Consider the following 22,903-nt stretch of genomic DNA (forward strand, 5'->3'; position numbering starts at 1 on the left):
AAAAACGGACCTTTAATTACAAAGATAAATGTCGCTTATTAAGCGAAACGTCTCTTAAACCATATGGCCTTTCACCTCCTCGATATCTTCTTCCCATTTGGTATATGGTCTTTCCTTTTCCTAGTCCTACTAAAACTGAAAAATACCTTTTTCGTGATCCCGAGCAACTCCCTGAGGTGGGACACGAACGCGCCCATGACCTGTCCCACGCTGGGCTCGAACTCCCGGACCTGCTGGGAGCACTGCCCGGCCGGGGGACTGGCGATCACCACGCCCCCCCACTTGGGGGACATAAATGCTTGTATCGACAAAGGATTTTTGCGACCTACAAGGAAAGCTTCATTAGGGCAACCTGAATACGCCGTTTGGTTTATTAAAATCGCTAAGATTTTTTTTTTGTTAACTGATTATCGTTTTTACATGACGTCCTGTGAGTCCGCACGGGTAGGTACCACCACCCTGTCTATTTCTGCCGTGAAGCAGTAATGCGTTTCGGTTTGAAGGACGGGGCCGCCGTTGTAACTATACTGAGACTTTAGAACTCATATCTCAAGGTGGGTCGCACATTTACGTCGTAGATATCTATGGGCTCCAGTAACCACTTAACACCAGGTAGGCCGGGAGCTTGTGCAAACATCTAAGCTATAAAAAATGATCACAGCAAATGGACAACACAACGCAAAAGTCATGGCCATAGGGCATATTGTGAGCCCACAAGGGTGCGGACCATCATCCTGTCTGCTTATGCCGCGAAGTAGTCAACCTTCGCTTGGAGTGAGAGACAGTCACTATGCAATAAAGTCGATATTTCAATGTCATGCCTTAATAGTTAATCGAACTAAGAATCGAAATAAATAGATAAATAAGTCAGAGCGCTCGATACGATTATATCGAAGATCTCATCATTTAGGCCAGCCACAGCGGTAAGAGACAGAAGATCAGATATCAAAATTCTTAACTTTTCCAATTAAACATTTTAATTTGTCAATAATGTCTAATGCATTTAGTTTTTTTTTTTTGCTTAGTTGGGTAGACGAGCTCACGGCCCCCCTTGTGTTAAGCGGTTATCGGAGCCCATAGACATCTACAACGTAAATGCCGTCACCCACCTTGAGATATGAGTTCTAGATTCTCAGTATAGTTACAACGGCTGCCCCGCCCATCAAACCGAAACGCTTTACTGCTTCACGGCAGAAATAGGCAGGGTGGTGGTAGTGGTGGTACCTACCCGTGCGGACTCAAAAGACGTCCAACCACCGGTAAAAAGTAAAAAAAAAGCTACAGGCTATATCTTTTTTAAAAGCGACGTGTTCCTAAGTTTTGTCTGATTTTCTAAGATAGCGAGTTTACCTTCATTATCGTATATAATAATGGGAGCTTTATCGCAGGGCACGATGTAGAGCGCCAGGTTGATCGTCGATAGCTCAGAGACGTGCGTCGCAGCTCGTTCCTCGAGCCTTGTCAATAACAATGACAGCCGGTCCTGACGCACCGCGAAGTGACGTCCCCATTCACTGGCTTCTTTTACCTTAATTATGAATAAATTATGAAAAATTAACATACAGTTCCCGCCGATAAACATTGCACAACGGTTCATTAAGAGAAAGAAGAAAGCAACGATCGGCTAATTTCGACTTCGGAGACAGAGATAGCGCTATACGAATGGTAATGCTCTGAGGAATTGTTTGAGATGTTCCCCTCATCTCCTTTTTATCATCGCACCTCCCGCCATCGGAGCAGAGTTCATCCATATTATCTGGAACCGCTGCGTTAATCGACAGTGCGTTTCCAGAGGTCTTTTTTGCCACGTACCATCCGGCTATGGAATGAGCTCCCCTCTGCGGTGTTTCCCGAGCGCTATGACATGTCCTTCTTTAAAAGAGGCTTGTGGAGAGTATTAAGCGGTAGGCAGCGGCTTGGCGCTGCCCCTGGCATTGCTGAAGTCCATGGGCAACGGTAACCACTCACCATCAGGTGGGCCGTATGCTCGTCAACCTACAAGGGCAATAAAAAAAAGAAGCCTAAATTGGCAGATGTGCTCATAGATAATACTATGTGTACTATTAATTAGTTATAGATAAGCAACTCAAGCACTCAACAAAAATGTTTACGGGCGTCGGCTACTAGATGGTTTCGCTTTGATTTGTTTCTCATTGCTCCTGTAGATGGCAGTAATATATTACCTATCCTATATTTTATTTTATAATGAAGGATTTTGTAAATTTTCTGAAACCACTAATTGATAAAAATCAATTTGTCTATAACAAATAAAGACTTGTATGATTTATTAATTATTTATTTTCTGTGTTTAGTTGCATAATAATTAAATGTCTTAATTTTAACAACATATAAGTTTAGGGGCATCCGCTAGAAGTCGATAGTTACCATCCAAAAAAAAATAGTTGTCTTAAAGTATGGTAGTTTCAGAGCCCTGGATGGGCTATATTTTTCCGCGTCTACAATATTCCGTTTGACATTGACAGCAGTGGCTCTGACAGATAATATATTTATATATTTAATACGTGAAGCAAAAACTATGTACCCCTTTTTACGAAAATTGCGAGGACGGATGACTATGAAATTTTCCACACTTATAGAGAATATAGTGAAGGAGTGCAGTATACTAATATTTTTTTTGAATTATGCATAAAAAATACATTAAATCAATAAAAAAAAACATTACACACACTACCACGTGTTTACCACACACGAATATATATTCTTTTGTTTATTCTCAAAGTCTGTGCTCTAATTGAGAATAAATTAATATTGTTTGTCTATAGTCTATAATATTATATGTCTATAAATGTAGTCTTGGCGAAAGCTGTGATTCTAGAAGTAAAGTCTTTGATAATATAACCATAATAATGCTCAAACTTATAATTTAAATTAATTACCTCTAGTCGTATTTCGATCACTGGGCAACCACGAATATTAATTCAAAAATCAACTTATAGAAATCAACATTACGCATTCCCCTCTCTTCGTCATTTAAAACTATAGTTATTTTCTTAATGTTTTTCTTATTAAATTATTTTTCTGGAGAATTTTCGGACAAAACTACCAAAAAATGGGCACTTTTGGTAATTTTAGAACGTTCTTGGTTCCTGTAACTAATCTATATTATAATATAAATCTACAGTGGTTTTTACGGATGTTCCGTTATAACTACTGAACCGTGCATGCGATTGACTCGAAACTTGGTATCCATGTAGAAAATACATGTACTTAATGGATAGGCTAATATTTATATGAGTGTTGGACTCCCTACACCAGTTGCGGGGGCGTTAATGATGAGAATCTTTGTGGGGGTGAGAAATAATAATGTTAATTTGAAATGCCCAGCGAAACGGACGGGTGCAGCTAGTCATTTATGAAATAACAAAAAAGAAAACAAAAGCAGTGCTGTAGATGCAGATAGTATGATATTTAAATTAAGTTTTCTAGACAGACTGTCCAGGAACGAATTACGGTTTCATAAATGGCTTACCTCTCTAGCTTGAAATTCAAAGTCGAGTAGATGAAGCCATTGCGACTTCAGCGTGAAGTTGTGCAAGGAGCTTAACTCGTCGACAAAGCTGCCAATGTAATCTGAGAAATGTATACATTTTTTTAATGGCTTAGATGGATGGACGAGATCAAAGCCCACATGGTGTTAAGTGGTTACTGGAGCCCATGGACATCTACAACGTAAATGCGCCGCCCACATTGAGATATAAGTTCTAAGGTCTCAGGTATAGTTTTAACGGCTGCCCCACCCTTTAAGCCGAAACGCATTACTGCTTCACGGCAGAAATAGGCGGGGCGGTGGTACCTACCTGCGGACTCACAAGAGGTCCTACCACCAGTAAAGGTATCCATTTAACGGACCAAATCTGGAAATTGCCGAATTAGGTGAAATCTTAGTCATACCCTCGACAGCTTCAGCGGCATTCCAAACAACTTGCATTGTGTCAGGCCTGGGATGCACTATGGACAGTGTGATGTGGTAGGCCGACTCCGGCGGGAACCTCGTGCTTCGGGCTTGATCAGGAGTGTCCGATCTGGCTCCTCGGAGTACCGAAGTCTGATATATCCAGCCGTCCAACGCTTTCACTATTGTTTCTGATGCTGTACAAGTTTTAAGATGTGATTTTTTATTCGCATACGGGCATATAAGTTCACAGTTCACACACAGTTCACCTAGGGTTATTGATCTGTAGCTGGGATCTTAAAGATACAGCAACTTGAATGACATGGCTTGGATACATGAGTGGAAGAATTTTAATGTTGCACACATGCGAGCCTCAATTTCTTCTCTCCAGAAGTAAAATTACAACAGGCAGCAGGCGACAGGGCTAAATGCTATTAACGTTTTATGGATTATATTATAATAATAATTATATATTTTACATAAGAGGATCGCAAATGATTATTATTATAATATCATCCATAAAACGTTCATAACATATAGCCCTTCTATACCACTGCTTCTCATTCTCTTTAACAACTTCTTCACAATCACGACATACTTGAAGTATTATGATGATAATTTTTTATTTATGATCTGTCTAAATAGGTTTCTTAACTTTGTTGGAAACATAAAGCTTATAAAGGAGCTTATAAAGCCTTCACGGGCTGTTTCAGATTGTGGATAAAATTTACCTTTCTCATCATTGAAGAACATTATTCTTTCGTTTCCAACCCAGATATTGTGAGGCAACGATTTCTTTTGCACCACGTGGAATATATTTTCTTGGTCGAGGTCTAATGTAGAAGCTAGTTCTTCGACGGCTTCCTCCATATCAACCACCGACCGCAAAATGTGCTGTTGTCGCTCCGACATAACTGTTTTTTCGGTTTTGATCTTTATTATATCTGGAAATGTTTAAAAATTAATTTGAGATTGCATACAGGCAATTAACATAATCTTAAGTACATCGATGGGGTGGTCTGTTTTGAACACTACCCAATAAACTTCAGCATTGCCATCAACTACGCAGGAATATGATCGTGCCAAACCAATCCAGTATAATTAATTAATTGGCATACTAATACTGACACTTCTACTATCATCTAACCCCAACCCGTAACTCGGGTTCAGTCCTCGCGACCGTAACATTTAGCATTAACATTTATTAATTACTAGCTGACCCGGCAAACTTCGTAGTGCCTCAATCGATAAATAAAAGACCTAAACTTTTGTACAAAATAAACAAACAAAATTGTTATTTTTATTTAATTCCAAGCATTTTCATATTTATTTACCTTTTAAGCCTTCTCTGGACTTCTACAAATAATTCGAGACCAAAATTAGCCAAATCGGTCCAGCCGTTCTCGAGTTTTAGCGAGACCAACGAACAGCAATTCATTTTTATATGACACCATTAACTTTTAACATTTATAGCATAGAACATTTGTACATGATTGAGTGTATTAAAGTGAGTTAGTAAAATAGAGACTTATCGTTAGTAAACAACTACTGCACCCCAGCTCTGTGCCCACACACTAGGATTCCATGTGTTCCCAAATTATTACGATGAAACCGTTCTCTTTATTTCTGCTAACTATTTATTAAGCTCGGGTGGGCGTGGGCATTTAAAATCAGGTGGGACCTGCGTGTGTGGTGGGCAGGAAATACGTCAGCCTGCCCGTCAAAGGCAAGGAAATAAAGAATGTTTCTTTCAAATCAAATCAAATCAAATAAAAAAAAATTATTCAACATAAATAAAAGTACATACTTGTTGAACGTTAAAAGAACTACCGCCAATTCACAAGAACTAGCCTCCGTCCTGAGAAGAATTGGCAAGAAACTCAGCGGGCACGTTTTTTTTTTTTTTTAATAAGAAATTATTACTTATTAATTTTTTAATATTACATTTTTTTTTTTAAATATAAATTTTTTACAATGAGTATTATAACGTAACAATTACTACAATATTGAAATGCCCGGAGCGAGCAACTCATTCCCACTTTGTGCAATCTTCTAGATTCTTCTTTCGATTAATTAACTCTGGTTAAAACCCTCTGACCTACTTACGAAAAGGAAAGTAAACAAAACATAAATCTTGTCTGTTCTCTTGGCCGAAAATCAACAACGAGACTGCAGTCAGATAACACAAACTTTTGGTCTACGTAAATTAGGTCTCCGAAGATATGCCAAATAAATGTGGTCTCAGAAATACAAAGTAAACAGTGCGCAGTCAACAGCCGCAAGCAAGGAAATCCATCCATGATAGGTATCTGAAGCGAGAAAAGAAAAAGTCGGGCACTAGCTGCGGATGATTATTCACGAAGATCCCCTCTATAGCTGCAAAGATATGCTTGGTAAATGTGTCTTTCGGTAGTTGTGGAATTCCTTACCCTGCGTAAACCATGTTGCTAAGTTATGAGTGGATTTGGATAGACAATTTTGACCTTATTTTACTGGTGGTAGGAGGACCTCTAGTGAGTCCACGTGGGTAGGTACCACCACCCTAACTATTTCTGCCGTGAAGAAGTAATGCGTTTCGGTTTGAATGATGGGGCAGCCGTTGTAACTATACTTGAGACCTTAGGGGTGGCGCATTTATCGTAGATGTCTATAGGCTCCAGAAACCACTTAACACCAGGTGGGCTGTTAGCTCGTCCACCCGTCTAAGAAAAAAAAATGAACTCTGGATAAAAAAGTTTAGAATGCCCACAACCGACCAGATCCATTTGATTAATAAGGTCTTACCAGATTCAGCAAATGCCTTCTGTATCTCGCTGACGATCTTAGATGCTGTAGCGTCATCGTTGGCTAAGACTTTCAGTTCAGTTGTGACGAAATGCGATAGAGGTTTGAACGATGAAATCTTTTCATACGGCAGCGACACCCTGGAACATTTGAATTGGGGTTTCTCAACGGTTTGATCTAAATATAAGCTCTGCAAAAAAATTACAATAATCTCCCCGATAACGGTAGATTGTATCCGCGTTATAGGAGACTCATTGTAGGAGTGTTCTTGCATAACACGCTTGTATGAACCCATATAAAGCGCTATGTACAAATATAATATATAAAGAAACATAATACAATACAAATCAGAAATCAGAAAATTGATCAGAAATCTCCAAATGCTTGAACGGGGCTACACGTGATCCTATAAGGCCGGCTGGTACTTTGCACAGAGAGTGAGTCTGGCTGTCCAACGAGGTAACGCAGCCAGTATCTTGGGAACTGTGCCATCTTCATGCGCATTGGAAGATTTGTTCCTCTGTATATATATAAAAAAAAAATAGGAACAAAAATTTAATAAATTAATTTCATTTCATTTTATAACAGCACAATTGACAGTGGGCACGTGAAATTAATTATGAACTGTACAAATTATTATAAATATCACAATATGTACAGAAATGTAGCGTGTGTAATCGCGTTATATGGGGGAATATCCGTGTTATAAGAGGGATTGAAACCGCGTAACATGAAAGATAAGACTACCGTTTTATATGGGGGATTACTGTAAATTAAGATCCGAAAGAAAATTTGAGTTCACAGTAGGTACTGCCTTATCTCACAATCTTTATTTTATGAGAACTGGTGGTAGGACCTCTTGTGAGACTGCATGGGTAAGTACCACCGCCCTGCCTATTTCTGCCGTGAAGCAGTAATGCATTTCCATTTGAAGGGTGGGGCAGACGTTGTAACTGTACTGAGACCTTAAAATTCATATCTCAAGGTGGGTGGCGCATTTACATTGTAGATGTCTATGGGCTCCGGTAACCACTTAATGCGACGTGGGCTGTGAGCTCGTCGAAACATCTATGCAATAAAAAAAAACAAAAAGAAACCGGAAATAGTCAAAATGATTTCATATTTAAATAGCGCAAAACAAAAAGGTAATAAGTTTGACGTCCAATTTTCGTGGTACTGAACCTTGGCCGAATTTTCGCCTACGCACGATCTTGTCTACGTCATCTACGCCGAATGAAAGTCCCTACACATCGGATACGTTAGTCACCGATAACGGTAGGAGCATCGCGATGAAAAAATTTAAACCCTAATGTCAACTTGTAATTTAACTTCACATTCGCAAACAACCTTTTTTTCCCTACCTAAGCTGATAGTCTTGACAAGACTATTTCAGCGGAACCTTAACTAGTAGGTGAGCTCACGGGGCCCAAACTTGACAACGTTGCTCACACGAACCCTAGCAAGAGCCGTGCTTCGCAGAATCTACCACCGGATCGGAAACGCGACCCACTGAGAAGATCCGGCGAGAAACTCAGTGGGCTGTGTCTAAGGGTTAATTATCGAGACCTTAATCGCAAGCGACGGGTTCGACGAGAATGGTGACCGGTGCTTGAGGTATCTAAAAGCACCGTTAGTGGATCGGGAGGATCCGAAATGACATGTTTCCGGCGACGTCGACTGCTTTCCATTCTTTCCGCAGGATCGGGAATGACAAACAACCAAGTTTGCTACGACACTATCGCAACGTTCACCACCGAATTAGAGCTCATCCATACTACCTGGAGCCACTGCGTTCATCCACAGTGCGTTTCCAGATATTTTTTCTGCCACGTAACATCGGCCTTTGGAATAAGCTCCCCTCCACGGTGTTTCCCGAGCGCTATATCCTTCTTCAAACGAGGCTTGTGGAGAGTATTAAGCGGTATGCAGCGGCTTGACTCTGCCCTTGACATTGCTGGCGTCCATGAGTGACGGTAATTCCTCATCATCATGTGGGCCCTATGATCGTCTGCCAACACGGACGATAAGAAATAAAAAATAAAACCTTCATCAGACTCAATTCCTATGCAAATTCGTTGGTTCAATTGATAAGTACAGTAAGGACACGGTGACTTTTAGTAAATCCGTTTTTGCTTCTCGTAAGCTCTCGTAACTATACTGAGACCTTTATATCTCAAGGTGGGTGGCGCATTTACGTTGTAGATGTCTATGAGCTCCAGTTACCACTTAACACCAGGTGGGCTGTGAGCTTGTCCACCCATATAAGCAATTAATAAAAAATAAAATCGCTCGTTATAAATGACATTGTCAAATCAGGCGTTTTATTAGAGCGAAAATAAAGGCGATAACCTGTGACACGATGTACAAAAATGCAACGTTATCGAATTATATAAATACAAGCGGCCCGCTCCGGCTTCGCTCGGGTCTTTAACAAAAATTTCAACGATATTTGACGTTGTTTTATTTTTTTAAATAAAAGTACACTCATTGCAGCATAATAGTTAGACATATGCTGTCACGACACTTTTTGTGAATAATAATGTATTTTACAAATTCGTGGTACATTATTTTATTCTAACATCAATAGTTTTCGCAGGGCACAGGATGTAAAGAATATTTTAGGTAATTTTTTTACACCTTGGGTTACATTATTGGAGTTTTAGTAAAGATCCCTAATTTTTTTCAAAAAATATTATTGCCTATGTCACTCGGGAATATGTAGTGTAGCTTCCAAACAGTGAAAGAATTTTTCAATTCGGTTCAGTAGTTTCGGAGCCTATTCAATACAAACAAACAAACAAATCTTTCCTCTTTATAATATTATAGTATAGATAAGTTATCGGTTATCGTTATAGCGAAAGGTCGATGAGCAATAAAACGCGGATAATTCGGCGATGTGCGTTCGCGAGACTGTTTATTGTTATGTTAAGAGGTTAATTAATATCTAGATTTAATTTAAATTAAATTTAGGTATTGAATTCGATCGCTTCGCAATTGCTTACCGTGATAATGGTTGTGTTTCGATTATTCTACGGCTAGCCTTTTTTAGTGGTTAGACTACATCGTGAATAGATCCGTTGTCCATTTATTTATTTATTTTCTTTGTTTTCAATGCGTCCTAACAAATGTCGACGAACACAATAGTCTGGCTTACTTCTATCGCGAACCACTCATACGTTCGGCTTTGAAGGGATCCAACTGAGTTTTCGGTCTCATGTTGCAAGTTCTTTTTTTTTATTGTTTAGGTGCGTGGACGAGCTCACAGTCCACCCGGTTTTTAAGTGGTTACTGGAGCCCATAGACATCTACAACGTAAATGCGCCACCCACCTTGAGATATGAGTTCTAAGGTCTCAGTATAGTTACAACAGCTACCCCACCCTTCAAACCGAAACGCATTACTTCTTCACGGCAGAAATAGGCAGGGTGGCAGAAATAGGTAGCATTTAAAGCCGTGAGTGAGTGAGGTAAGGTCGGAGTGCGTGTGCTGAGCACTCTGCGAACAGCCCCCCACCATCTCACCCCTGCATCACTTCACCCCGGCCCTTAATTTGTAGAGAGCTTCTGCCCGGGCAGAGGGGTTTGCCTCGAGGCCCGTTCCGTACCCCTACAAGGAAACACGACGATCCTTCTTATCTTATCTACGGCCCAGAAACTTAAATGTCTATTTCTAACAGACCTAATTTAAGTTCCAGCCTCTCCGTTTGTTGAAGCAGTAATGTGTTTCGGCTTAAAGGGTGGGGCAACCGTTGTAACTATACTTGAGACCTCAGAACTTACATCTCAAGGTGGGTGGCGCATCTACGTTGTGGATGTCTATGGGCTTCAGTAACTACTTAACACCAGGTGGGCTGTGAGATCGTTCACCCATCTAAGCAATAAATAAAAAATAAAAAAATAATCAACAGTTTTAATGGACAATCCTCCCAAAATCACAACACTTGTTTGAATATGAACGCATCATTCCTTGCGGCAGATGTATGCAAGAGGCAGTGGTGTTGCCACCTAACTTTACGGCGAGCCGTTGAAAGCTCTATCAAGGAAATAATATATTGTTATGGATATTTAATCTTTACTAGTGGTCCCCTGGTAGTCGAAATTCGACCATAATTAATTGAAATTATAAGTTTGTACAGTATTATGATTCTATTGTCATTGACTATTATTATCTATACTAATATTATAAAGAGGAAAGATTTGTTTGTTTGTTTGTTTCGAATAGGCTCCGAAACTACTGGACCGATTTGAAAAATTCTTTTTCCATTAGAAGCCGACATTGTCCCTGATGAACATAGGCTACTTTTTTTTAATTTTTTTTGTTTGTTTCATGTGTGTTTTAATGTTTCCGAAGCGAAGCGAGGGCGGGTCGCTAGTGCTTCTATAATCACAGATTTCACCAAGACTACACTTTAGACAAATATTAATAAAGACAAACAATATTCAATATATTCTCAACTTATTCACAGACTTTAACAATAAACAAAATCGTATATATGCGTGTGTGTGTGTCAAATATATATGTTAGTGTGTGTAATGTTTTCTTTATTGGTTTACTGTATTTTTTATGCATTATTTAAAAAAAATATTTGCAATGTGCACTCCTTCTCTATATTCTCTATAAGTGTGGGAAATTTCATACTCCTCCGTCAGCGCAATTTTCGTAAAAAGGGGTACAAAGTTTTTGCTTCACGTATTAATATATAGATAATGTGGCGGTAGCCATTATTGAACCCAAGATATTTGACACATGCCTGAATTTCGCTAAATGACATTTTCAAGATAAGCTTGCATACACAAGTCCCGAGGAATTTCATCTGTTTGATTGAAGATCTTCCCTTTGTCGTTAACTCTCAAAATAATTACAGACCTCCCCAAGTACAACGACAATATAAATACAGAGTCTGATACTGCAGTCTTATATTAGGTTAGTTTGTTTTGTTAATATTAGTAGGGTTTATCTTATTTATTTTTAAGTGAGCAGTAATTTTATTGTAATTTACAGTGAATCTAATTGCTGCGGTAATATTTCTTATGCGTTAAGCATTTTTTCTCGTTCCGAGCAAATTAGCTCGTTCTTTTATTTAATTGAGTATTTGTAAAATCTTTTGTGACGGTAGCCATCATACAACGCAAGATATTTGAGTCGTCTATTATCAAAGGTGGCAATTCTGTGCATTTGGACAAAAAAATGTTATTGATATGTCAATACAGATTGATTTGAATATAATCGTCTCCTTCAAAGAATACGGTTCAAAACCTGCATTAAATAAAGGTTAATACTTAACCTGTTATTTATCTAAGATGTCGTTCAGAAGAGTTTTGTGACTGCCAATGGAATACAAAGTCAATAATTCGTTTTTCTGATTTACCAATAATTGTCCAAAAGTCACATTGCCGGCTTTGATAATAGTCGACTCATTTGACAGAAGCCTGAATCTCACTTACGACATTTTCAAGATAAGGTTGCATATTATCTATATTAATATATCTATACTAATATATAAATCTACAGTGGTTTTTACGGATGTTCCGTTATAACTACTGAACCGTGCATCCGATTGACTTGAAACTGGGTATCCGTGTAGAAAATACATGTATTTAATGGATAGGCTAATATTTATATGAGTGTTGGACTCCCTACACCAGTTGCAGGGGTATTAATCATGAGAATCTTTGTGGGGGTGAGAAATAATAATGTTAACTTTAAATGCCCAGCGAAGCGGACGGGTACAGCTAGATATATACAAGTTGTAACAATAACATTTGGACCGTCGGTCTACCGAGCAATATCACCCGCTCGGTGGAAGATTTTCCCTCCGTCGTTAAGCCCAAACTTTCTATTTATTCTTTAGTTAAAATTAAATAAATAAAAATAAAGCAAGCATTTGTAAGCGTATTATTTTAATCGTAAATGAAGCGTATCACTTTTCGCTCATTATCGTTGTGTAATTTTACGACCGTTCTTGAATGTTAATTAATATGATTCAAGTAAAAACAAACAAAGCTTAAATTTTTAATACAATCCGACATTGATAACGGATAGTATTTTTGAGTGTCTTTGATAAAAAAAAATACATTTTCAGGCCACAGCTATCCACTGCTGGACATATGTCCCTCTCAAATTGCGCCAGTGCCAAATTAATAGCGCTCCTCGTTCGAATTCCTATATAACGTCGCTTTATGTCACTAGAAGTGAATCTTCTTTAGCGGTGTGCAGGATTCTGGTTTTCTTCACTTTTCATCCATAAATTAAATTTCTCTTGTAATAGGGAATACTGTGTATAAGAGAAACGACTTAGCTTGTTTAGTCCTTTCCCTCTCTCCACGGTCGAGTGGTTCGCGAGACGCTTTGTCTATTTTCTCACTCTCGCTCTTCCTAAATTGTATCTTTTCTCTCAAGCGGTAACGAATCTGTCGCGAATTAAATTTTAACATCAACACAGCTAAAGAAGTTTCACTTAAAAAATCACAACATGAATATTTTCTTCCGTTAGCGCGTCTCGGTTATTGGAACAGCGCCCCTAGCGGCAAACGTACGCAAACGATCCTATTCCATACAAATATGAGCTAACTTTTACGCTATCGAGCCCATTCCGACAGGAGCCCTCTTCTTCGATATAGCGAAGGCGTTCGACAAAGTCTGGCACAACGGTTTGATATTCAAACTGTATAACATGGGAGTGCCAGACAGACTCGTGCTCATCATACGAGACTACTTGTCGAACCGTTCGTTCCGATATCGAGTCGAGGGAACGCGTTCCCGGCCCCGTCACGTCACAGCCGGAGTCCCGCAAGGCTCCGCCCTCTCCCCGTTACTATTCAGTTTGTATATCAACGATATACCCCGGTCTCCGGAGACCCATCTGGCGCTCTTCGCCGATGACACCGCCATCTACTACTCGTGTAGGAAGAAGGCGTTGCTTCATCGACGACTTCAGACCGCAGCTACCACCATGGGACAGTGGTTCCGGAAGTGGCGCATCGACATTAACCCCACGAAAAGCACAGCGGTGCTCTTCAAAAGGGGTCGCCCTCCGAACACCACGCTGAGCATCCCCCTCCCGACTAGGCGCGTCAATACCCCCGCCCCCGCCGTTCGCCCGATCACGATGTTCGACCAGCCCATACCGTGGGCCCCGAAGGTCAAATATTTAGGCGTCACCCTCGACAGTAGGATGACATTCCGCCCCCACATCAAGACGGTACGCGATCGTGCCGCCTTCATTCTAGGACGTCTCTACCCGATGATATGTAGGCGAAGTAAAATGTCCCTTAGAAATAAGGTGACACTCTACAAAACTTGCATACGCCCCGTCATGACCTATGCAAGTGTAGTGTTCGCTCACGCGGCCCGCATACACTTGAAATCATTCCAAATTATTCAATCCCGTTTTTGCAGGATAGCCGTCGGAGCCCCGTGGTTCGTCAGGAACGTCGACCTCCATGACGACCTGGACTTAGAGTCCATCAGTAAGTATCTGCAGTCGGCGTCCATGCGCCACTTCGATAAAGCGGCACGACACGAGAACCCTCTCATCGTGGCCGCCGGTAACTACATTCCCGATCCTGCGGACAGAATGGAAAGCAGTCGACGTCGCCCAAAACACGTCATCTCGGATCCGCCCGATCCACTAACGGTGCTTTTAGGTAATTCAAGCACCGGTCACCGTTCTCGTCGAACCCGTCGCTTGCGACGAAGGGCTCGACAAGTAAATTAACTCTCAGACACAGCCCACTGAGTTTCTCGCCGGATCTTCTCAGTGGGTCGCGTTTCCGATCCGGTGGTAGATTCTGCGAAGCACGACTCTTGCTAGGGTTCGTGTTAGCAACGTCATCAGGTTTGAGCCCCGTGAGCTCACCTACAAAAGTTAGGGTTACGCTGACATAGCCTCTCAAGGCTCTCAGCTTAGGTAGGAAAAAAAAAAAAAAAACGCTATCGAGAACGTTAATGAACTCGCACTAAGCACACTGAAGTCAGTTTGAAAAAAAAAAACATTTTACGTTTTGTTTCGCAATGCTTTGTGTTCCGGCAGATTGAATTGATTAGGATGCTGTTCAAACAAGATTTTTCGCTAGACAAGATCGATTATACGATTCGCGATTTTAAGCTTACACGTTGAGGCCGGCGGGCACGTCCTATACTCATTCCGAATCGTAATTAATCAGCGCCTTATCTTACATCTTTTTCACGTTATGATGGAATGTGCACGGAATGATGATTTGAGACAACAATTCTTTGCAAAATATACAAATTTTCGACAAGTTGGAGGTGTAAATTGCGTATTAGCCTTTCCGGAATCCGAAATGGCTAAGTCACTTTATAAAATACTAGCGGCCAGCTTCGGCTCTGCTCGGGTCTTTAACAAAAATTTCAACGATCTTTGACGTTGTTTTATTTTTTTAAATAAAATAACACTTATTGTGGCATAACTATAATAGTCAGACATATGATGTCGCTACACTTTTTGTAAATAATAATGTGTTCTACAAAGTCGTAGTACATTATTGTATTCTATCATCAATAGTTTTCGCAGGGCACGCGATGTAAAGAATATTTTTGGTGATTTTTACACCTTGGGTTATATTATTGGCGTTTTAGTAAAGATCCCTAATTTTTTTCAAAAAAGATTATGGCCTATGTCACTCGGGAATAGTGTAGCTGACAAACAGTGAAAGAATTTTTCAAATCGGTTCAGTAGTTTCGGAGCCTATTCAATACAAACAAACAAACAAATCTTTCCTCTTTATAATATTAGTATAGATATAATAAAATAGTGTTGGTGAGCCTTCAGAGACGATAACAGTTTCCTTTATTTTTTTATATAATTTTTTGTTACTATCTTTTGTTGCACAATGGAGTGACATATTCACTAGGTGAATAATCTCCTTAAATAAAGATATAAAAAAATCTTACATCTGTTTACACGGTTTGAGAAACCGAACAGACATCCTTTTAATGCCCACGAGAGAAATTTCCGTGACCTTGATTTATTCTCTACACTATATCGACATTGGTTCCGTGGTCTCCATTAGGCAATTGCCATGCCCGCTACCGGGGCAGAGTCCAAAACACCAGTGTGCTTAGTGCGAGTTTTTTCACTTCTCGAACGCGTAAAAGTCAACTCAAATTCGTATGGAGTTGGAACAGCTACCCTTCATTTGCTCCTAACCCGCAGTAAGCACACAGGAGTCATTGCATTCATACGGTTCCGTGAAAAGAACTCGTTTTCACTATGCTAGGCGTTATATCATGTCATCTGGCTGATGTTATCGGCAATTAAAACATTCGAACCACGCTGATGACTTTTGTAACAATGCGCGTGTATATGGAGAATTGGTAAGACCTCTTCATCTAGATATTCTCTTTTTTTATTTATTGCTTAGATGGATGGACGAGCTCACAGCCCACCTGGTGTTGAGTGGTTACTGGAGCCCATAGACATCTACGACGTGAATGCGCCACCCACCTTGAGATGTAAGTTCCAAGTTCTCAAGTATGGTTACAACGTCTGCCCCACCCTTCAAACCGAAACGCATTACTGCTTCACGGCAGAAATAGGCAGGGCGGTGGTACCTACCCGCGCGGACTCACAAGATGTCCTACCACCAGTAATTACGCAAATTATAATTTTGCGGGTTTGATTTTTATAAAACGATGTATCAGCTTGTGTTTAAAACTGATAACATAGTGATAAGAGACTTGTCTCGTACTTTCGAGCTTTGGGCTGTACGCACGATGAGCCTTATATATCGGGCCACATGAAAATTACGTCTATCAGTACCTGAAGCGTCAGCTGAAGGCCGCGCGCTTTCTCTATTTACAGGCTATTGAAATTATTGTGATTAATGGACATTAGTCTAATGATAAAGACAAATGCCATTGTTTACCTGTAGACTTCCGTAGTTTTCCACCATAGCGGCATCCCGATGATGATGAGGACCCCCACGAATGAAGCGGAGGCCCACATTCGGTTTGATTCTGAAATAAAAACGAAGAAACATCTCGGTTTTACTAGTGCGAGTGAGTCTACAGTGAAATACCAAACTCAAATTTCCTTTTCACAAAACAAAACAAAAAAAGATGTGTGGTGTCGTGGGATAGGAACGAAGTTCCTTATTATAAAAATATTAATTTTAAGTTCTATTCGAGGTATAAAGAAAATAATTATTCGGGTATACATTTTTTATTATGATTTTTTTATTGATAAAAATAAATAAATTAACTACTTCACAAAGCTATCAACTTTATTTTATTCTCAATGATTTATAAAAAATATATAGTAAAAATATGTTATTTTTTGTTAGTTAAGCCGTACACTGTGTGCATTACTAATAAAAATCTTACGTTACGGACGTTTTTTCCCGGTTAGGGTACCCCTCCGCATCGTCCCATAAGGAACTTCGTTCCAAAACATTCTTTCAGGGTTTATGACGTAAAAATGTCATTATCAAACCATTCTACGCATCAATTGCTTGTATAAATTTGTTTGTGTCCCACAATAGAACGTCTCTAATTGATTCTGATTTTTCTACAAGGCTTTCTGATGAGCCCGCATGTCAATAATGCGTACGACAAATAAATCATCATTTACGTAATGTCATTCTGAATGAAATTTCATCGCGAGTACAAGATTGTATCCAGATAACGAAGACCCATCAACTAAAGCAAAGTTGGCGGACTATATTGCACAACTCACTCCAGTTTTTATGATTCTAATATTGAACTAACGGACGGTTAGCGTGGTATGGACATGTGATGCGTAGAGAGAAGATGCATGTGACTAGGAGATGTATGGTAGTGCAAGGTAGAGGGGGAAGAGGTAGACCGAAGAATACATGGATGGAGTATGTGAATTACGATATGAGAGAAAGAGGAGTGAGTTTTGAGATGACGGCTGATGGAAGAGAATGGAAGAGAAAAATTAACTGTGCCGACCCCACCTAGTGGGATAAGGTGGAGAAAAAGAAGAAAAATATAGAACTAATCCAACGAAAGCGTATTGTTTGCGTGCTTGTAAAATTTTCATTTAGTCTTAAGCTTGCTAAGATAAATTGATTGTACATTTTTATATTATGGTTTTCATTGTTTTAAGGAATATGTTAGCGCAAGCCTGAAAGTGGCACCTTTGACAGAGAAGTTGAGAAGTGCGCGTTTGGGATGGTATGGAAATGTGATGAGACGAAATGACAATGAGGGTTATAATAAGAGAGTTTTAACTATGAATGTGGAAGGCTATAGAGGAAGAGGTAGACCTAAAAAGATATGGATGGATTGCGTGAAAGACGATATGTGTAAGAGAGTAGTGAGCGAAGAAATGGTATATGATAGAGGAGTAGAGAAGGAGAAAACATGTTGCGCAAACCCCAGTTGGCTGGGAGACGGGAGAAAGAATGATGATGATTGTGTTAAGGTAACACGCGGGACCGACCAAATTAAGACTGCAGTGGGACGTTCTCTAAATTAGTGTAGTAGAATGGCCTCGAGCAGGGAGAGATGGCGGGATATTGTAAGACGTATCAAGTTTGAGGGCAGTCCAACACCATCTGACGATCATCACCATTCTGTGAAGAGTGACACGATTGGGAAGGAAGGTAACAAGAGAATGCCACCCTCTTTGAAATGTGAGGCTATAGTGTTAATTGTATCACGACTCTCCCCCTTTAGACCCGAACGCATGACTACTTCGCGGCAGAAATAGCCAAGACCTTATACCCACTCGTGAAAAGAAAACGCCCTACCCGCAGTTGATAATAAATAGAAGATCTGTCGTATTTAACGCAGCAGAGCAGACGTAAGTTTCACCAGCCCCTGCGGACTCACAAGACGTCCTACTACTAGTAATTACGTAATTATAATTTTGAGGGTTTGATTTTTATTACACGATGTTATTCCTTCACCGTGGAGGTCAATCGTGAACATTTGTTAAGTATGTATTTCATTAGAAAAATTGGTACCCGCCTGTGGGTTTCGAACACCGGTTGTGTGGCTCGACACAAATGCACCGGACGTCTTAACCCTTAGGCCACGACGACTTCAAAATTCTAAGGTCTCAGTATACCTAGTTACAACAACTGTCCCACCCTCGAACCAAAACGCATTACTGCTTCACGGCAGAAATAGGCAGGGCGGAAACATTAAAGTAGATTTATATTATAAAACTTACACATTATTTAATAACAGAATTCAGTATTTGATGCAGATCGGTATGTAAGCAATGCATTTGCCAAATAAATATTTTACCAGTACCATGTTTTCTTACGAATGGCCAATGCTTCGCCACCCCTGATTCACTCTATTTAATTTGGCTTCAGGGCTTTTAATTAATTGGTTTCGTTTGTATGATGCGCAAGGACAGTGGCGCAACGGACCGAATTATGAAGATACAGCATCTAGTGTATGCTTTTTATGTCACCGGGTATTCGTAAGCTGGTTACATATGGGAGGCGGCGTGGACGACAATAAGATGGGTCAGGTGTTAAATAAAAGTAATTAAGAACAATTTACATGTATTTTTTGTGGGCGTGTCTATTTGAAGTTTTTTTTTTCTTTTCGATGACGTGCATTTTGTTTTGATTTGATGGCAACACTATAACGCAGTGTTGGCGAAATGACGCATTTCGTTTAAAAATCAAGGATAAATCAATACTGATGTATTGTGTAGTGATATATTACCACAGTTTAAAGCTGTATACGTGAATGGATATAATTACTGCGTAAATAAGAAACACGACTGATGAAGAAACTTTAGTGGTGGTAGGACCTCTTGTCAGTCCGCGTGAGTAGGTACCACCACCCTGCCTATTTCTGCCGTGAAGCAGTAATGCGTTTCGGTTTGAAGGGTGGAGCAGCCGTTCTAACTATACTTGAGACCTTAGAACTTGTATCTCAAGGTGGATGGCGCATTTACCTTGTAGATGTTTATGGGCTCCAGTAACCACTTACCACCAGGTGGGCTGTGAGCTTGTCCACCCATATAAACAATAAAAAAAAGTTGTGCATATCTTCGAAGATGATATTGTATGACGGCGCGTTCAAATATGGAGATTAGACAACAGCGACAGCGGTATTTTGTCATTGTCGTTGGGCTCTGATGCAACACCGAGCGACCACAATAGCCAGTGACAACGAGGGTCATTACGTGCAAAAGCCGTCCAATACATTAGTATAGTGTCGTCTAATGTAAGTAATTGTTGGACAATAATAAAAATAAAAAAATGCAAGCAGACGACGGCACGACGGCGGAGGGACTTTGCCTCCGGGCGTCATCCCGTGGCCAATTCAAGCGTTCGTATTATATGTATGCTCTAGCTGACCCGGTAGACTTCGTAGTGCCTCAATAGATAAATAAAAGACCTAAACTTTTGTATAAAATAAACTTAAAACAAACAAAAGGAATCCGTCCGACGGGGGACACATCAAAGGAAAAACAAAATTATTATTTTTATTTAATTCCGAGTAATTTCATATGTATCGACCTTTATAACCTTCTCTGGATTTCCGCAAATAATTCAAGACCAAAATTAGCCAAATCGGTCCAGCCGTTCTCAAGTTTTAGCGAGACTAACGAACAGCAATTCATCTTTATATATATATGTCGGAGTATTGCCACTTTCGGGTAGCGACATGGTAAGCGGGCGGTCTACGTAAGTCAATAAAACCAGAAATGAACTCAGAGCGTATATTACGCAGGAGCGTTCCGTCCGACACGGCGACTCGCTCGCTTCTGAGCTCGAGAGTTTTTTTTTTTTTGTTCCTACCTAAGCTGATAGCCTTGAGAGGCTATGTCAGCGTAACCCTAACTTTTATAGGTGAGCTCACGGGGCTCAAACCTGATGACGTTGCTAACACGAACCCTAGCAAGAGTCGTGCTTCGCAGAATCTACCACCGGATCGGAAACGCGACCCACTGAGAAGATCCGGCGAGAAACTCAGTGGGCTGTGTCTGAGAGTTAATTTACTCGTCGAGCCCTTCGTCGCAAGCGACGGGTTCGACGAGAACGGTGACCGGTGCTTGAAGTACCTAAAAGCACCGTTAGTGGATCGGGAGGATCCGAGATGACGTGTTTTGGGCGACGTCGACTGCTTTCCATTCTGTCCGCAGGATCGGGAATGTAGTTACCGGCGGCCACGATGAGAGGGTTCTCGTGTCGTGCCGCTTTATCGAAGTGGCGCATGGACGCCGACTGCAGATACTTACTGATGGACTCTAACTCCAGCTCGAGAGACAACAACGGAGCGTTTTTATAGCAAGGTATCGTGGTGGGACGATGTTGTTTACGATTCTTATCTTGCACGTGTTGTTTTCGATGAATGCTTGCACCTGTTGTTTGACGTCCCATCTTTATTAGTCATGAACTAATGATTTATAAAAACACGCGCCGACATATATAAATTATGTATATATCATGTCGATGAAAACACGAAAAAGCTTTGTTGGTTCGACGAATTGCTATAGACCCGAAGGCTTTCCCAATTCACTAGGACGGGTGCCCGAACTCCAGGGTTCAGTCGTGAAGGAAGGGTTTGCTAACAACTGCTCGAGCGACCCCGACAGAGGCCTAAAAACTCAAGGGCTGCTGTTTCAAGAGTGCATTCTACCACATGGCGCATCATTTTATTGATAAACACTGTACCCTATTTTAATTTTAAATTATCTTATTATTTTTAATTATTTAATATATTTTGTACACACAGCTGTTAGAAGAAACACGACAATAAGGATACAGTGTACAGGGGCACTACTTATTTCATGGTGAAATCTCTTCCAGAAGGCTCGCAGAAATAAAGAAGAATTAGGAACACAAACCTAGTGCATACAGTAAACATTACATATAATAATATAAACATATTACAAGATACAAAACAATACATTATAACTAGTCAGGTCATAAGTATTGTCACACAGTAAAAACTTTTCTTTTAGAATACTGTCCACAAAAAAGGTTATTGAATTCGAATTTCGAATTGTTCATGAAAATAAAAATGTATACTTTTAGAATTTTACTCATTTTTAAATATGGAGTGGACGCTTAAAGAAGACCGTGTTGCAGTTATTGCGTTGCATCGTTGCGGTTACGCGCCAATTCAAATTTTTAACATACTGAAAATTTTTAATATAACCAAATGATTCGTTTATCGTACCATCAAACGATACAATGAAGACTCTAGTGTAGATGACAGATCAAGAAGTGGTCGCCCTCGGTCTGTTAAGACTCCAGCAGTGATAAAAGCTGTGAAGGCGCGAATTCAAAGAAATCCCAAACGTAAGCAGAAACTGTTGGCCCTTCAGATGGGGTTAAGCAGAACCACGGTGAAAAGGGTGTTAAATGAAGACTTAGGGCTTCGGGCATATCGAAGAAAAACAGGACATCGTTTGAATGCTCGTCTAATGGACCTGAGACTGAAGAGATGCCGCGTTTTGTTGAAGCGGTACGCAGGAAAAAAATATCGGGAAATTCTTTTTTCGGATGAAAAAATTTTTACCGTAGAAGAGAGTTACAACAAACAAAATGATAAGGTGTACGCACACAGTAGTGAAGAAGCGAGCAACCGTATTCCGCGTGTCCAACGAGGTCATTTTCCATCTTCGCTCATGGTATGGTTGGGAGTTTCTTATTGGGGCTTAACAGAGGTACATTTTTGTGAGAAAGATGTAAAAACGAATGCAGTTGTGTATCAAAATACAGTCCTGACGAACCTTGTGGAACCTGTTTCTCATACCATTTTCAATAACAAGTACTGGGTATTCCAACAAGATTCGGCGCCAGCTCATAGAGCGAAGAGCACACAAGACTGGCTGGCGGCGCGTGAAATCAACTTCATCCGGCACGAAGACTGGCCCTCCTCCAGTCCAGATTTGAGTCCGTTAGATTACAAGATATGGCAACACTTGGAGGAAAAGGCGTGCTCAAAGCCTCATCCCAATTTGGAGTCACTCAAGACATCTTTGATTAAGGCAGCCGCCGATATTGACATGGACCTCCTTCGTGCTGCGATAGACGACTGGCCGCGCGGATTGAAGGCCTGTATTCAAAATCACGGAGGTCATTTTGAATAAACTTTAGTGTCATAACAATCTATGTTTTGTTAAGTTCATTTTGGTATATGAATGGTTACATAATGAATAAACTTGTTTCAATTATTTTACATTAAACATAAGACAGAATTTATGACCTGACTAGGTATATACATACATATACTTACTTT

At 40.2% G+C, this 22,903-nt stretch overlaps 1 protein-coding gene across 3 annotated transcripts in view; it reads right to left on the reverse strand.

Annotated features, from left to right (window-relative positions):
* PIG-S (phosphatidylinositol glycan anchor biosynthesis class S) overlaps positions 1–22,903 on the reverse strand; it is a 91,324-nt gene that overhangs the window by 3,206 nt on the left and 65,215 nt on the right. For all 3 annotated transcript variants that reach the window (XM_028172850.2, XM_028172858.2, XM_028172869.2), the window contains exons 2-8: positions 16,585–16,675; positions 6,698–6,837; positions 4,645–4,857; positions 3,913–4,110; positions 3,491–3,591; positions 1,351–1,528; positions 147–325 (exon numbers count right to left, since the gene is read on the reverse strand). In XM_028172850.2, coding sequence (XP_028028651.2) covers positions 147–325; positions 1,351–1,528; positions 3,491–3,591; positions 3,913–4,110; positions 4,645–4,857; positions 6,698–6,837; positions 16,585–16,675 — 1,100 coding nt within the window. The remainder of the gene's footprint in view (positions 1–146; positions 326–1,350; positions 1,529–3,490; positions 3,592–3,912; positions 4,111–4,644; positions 4,858–6,697; positions 6,838–16,584; positions 16,676–22,903) is intronic.

The sequence above is a fragment of the Bombyx mandarina genome, chromosome 16, assembly GCF_030267445.1.
Source record: "Bombyx mandarina strain Sakado chromosome 16, ASM3026744v2".
NCBI lineage: Eukaryota > Metazoa > Arthropoda > Insecta > Lepidoptera > Bombycidae > Bombyx > Bombyx mandarina.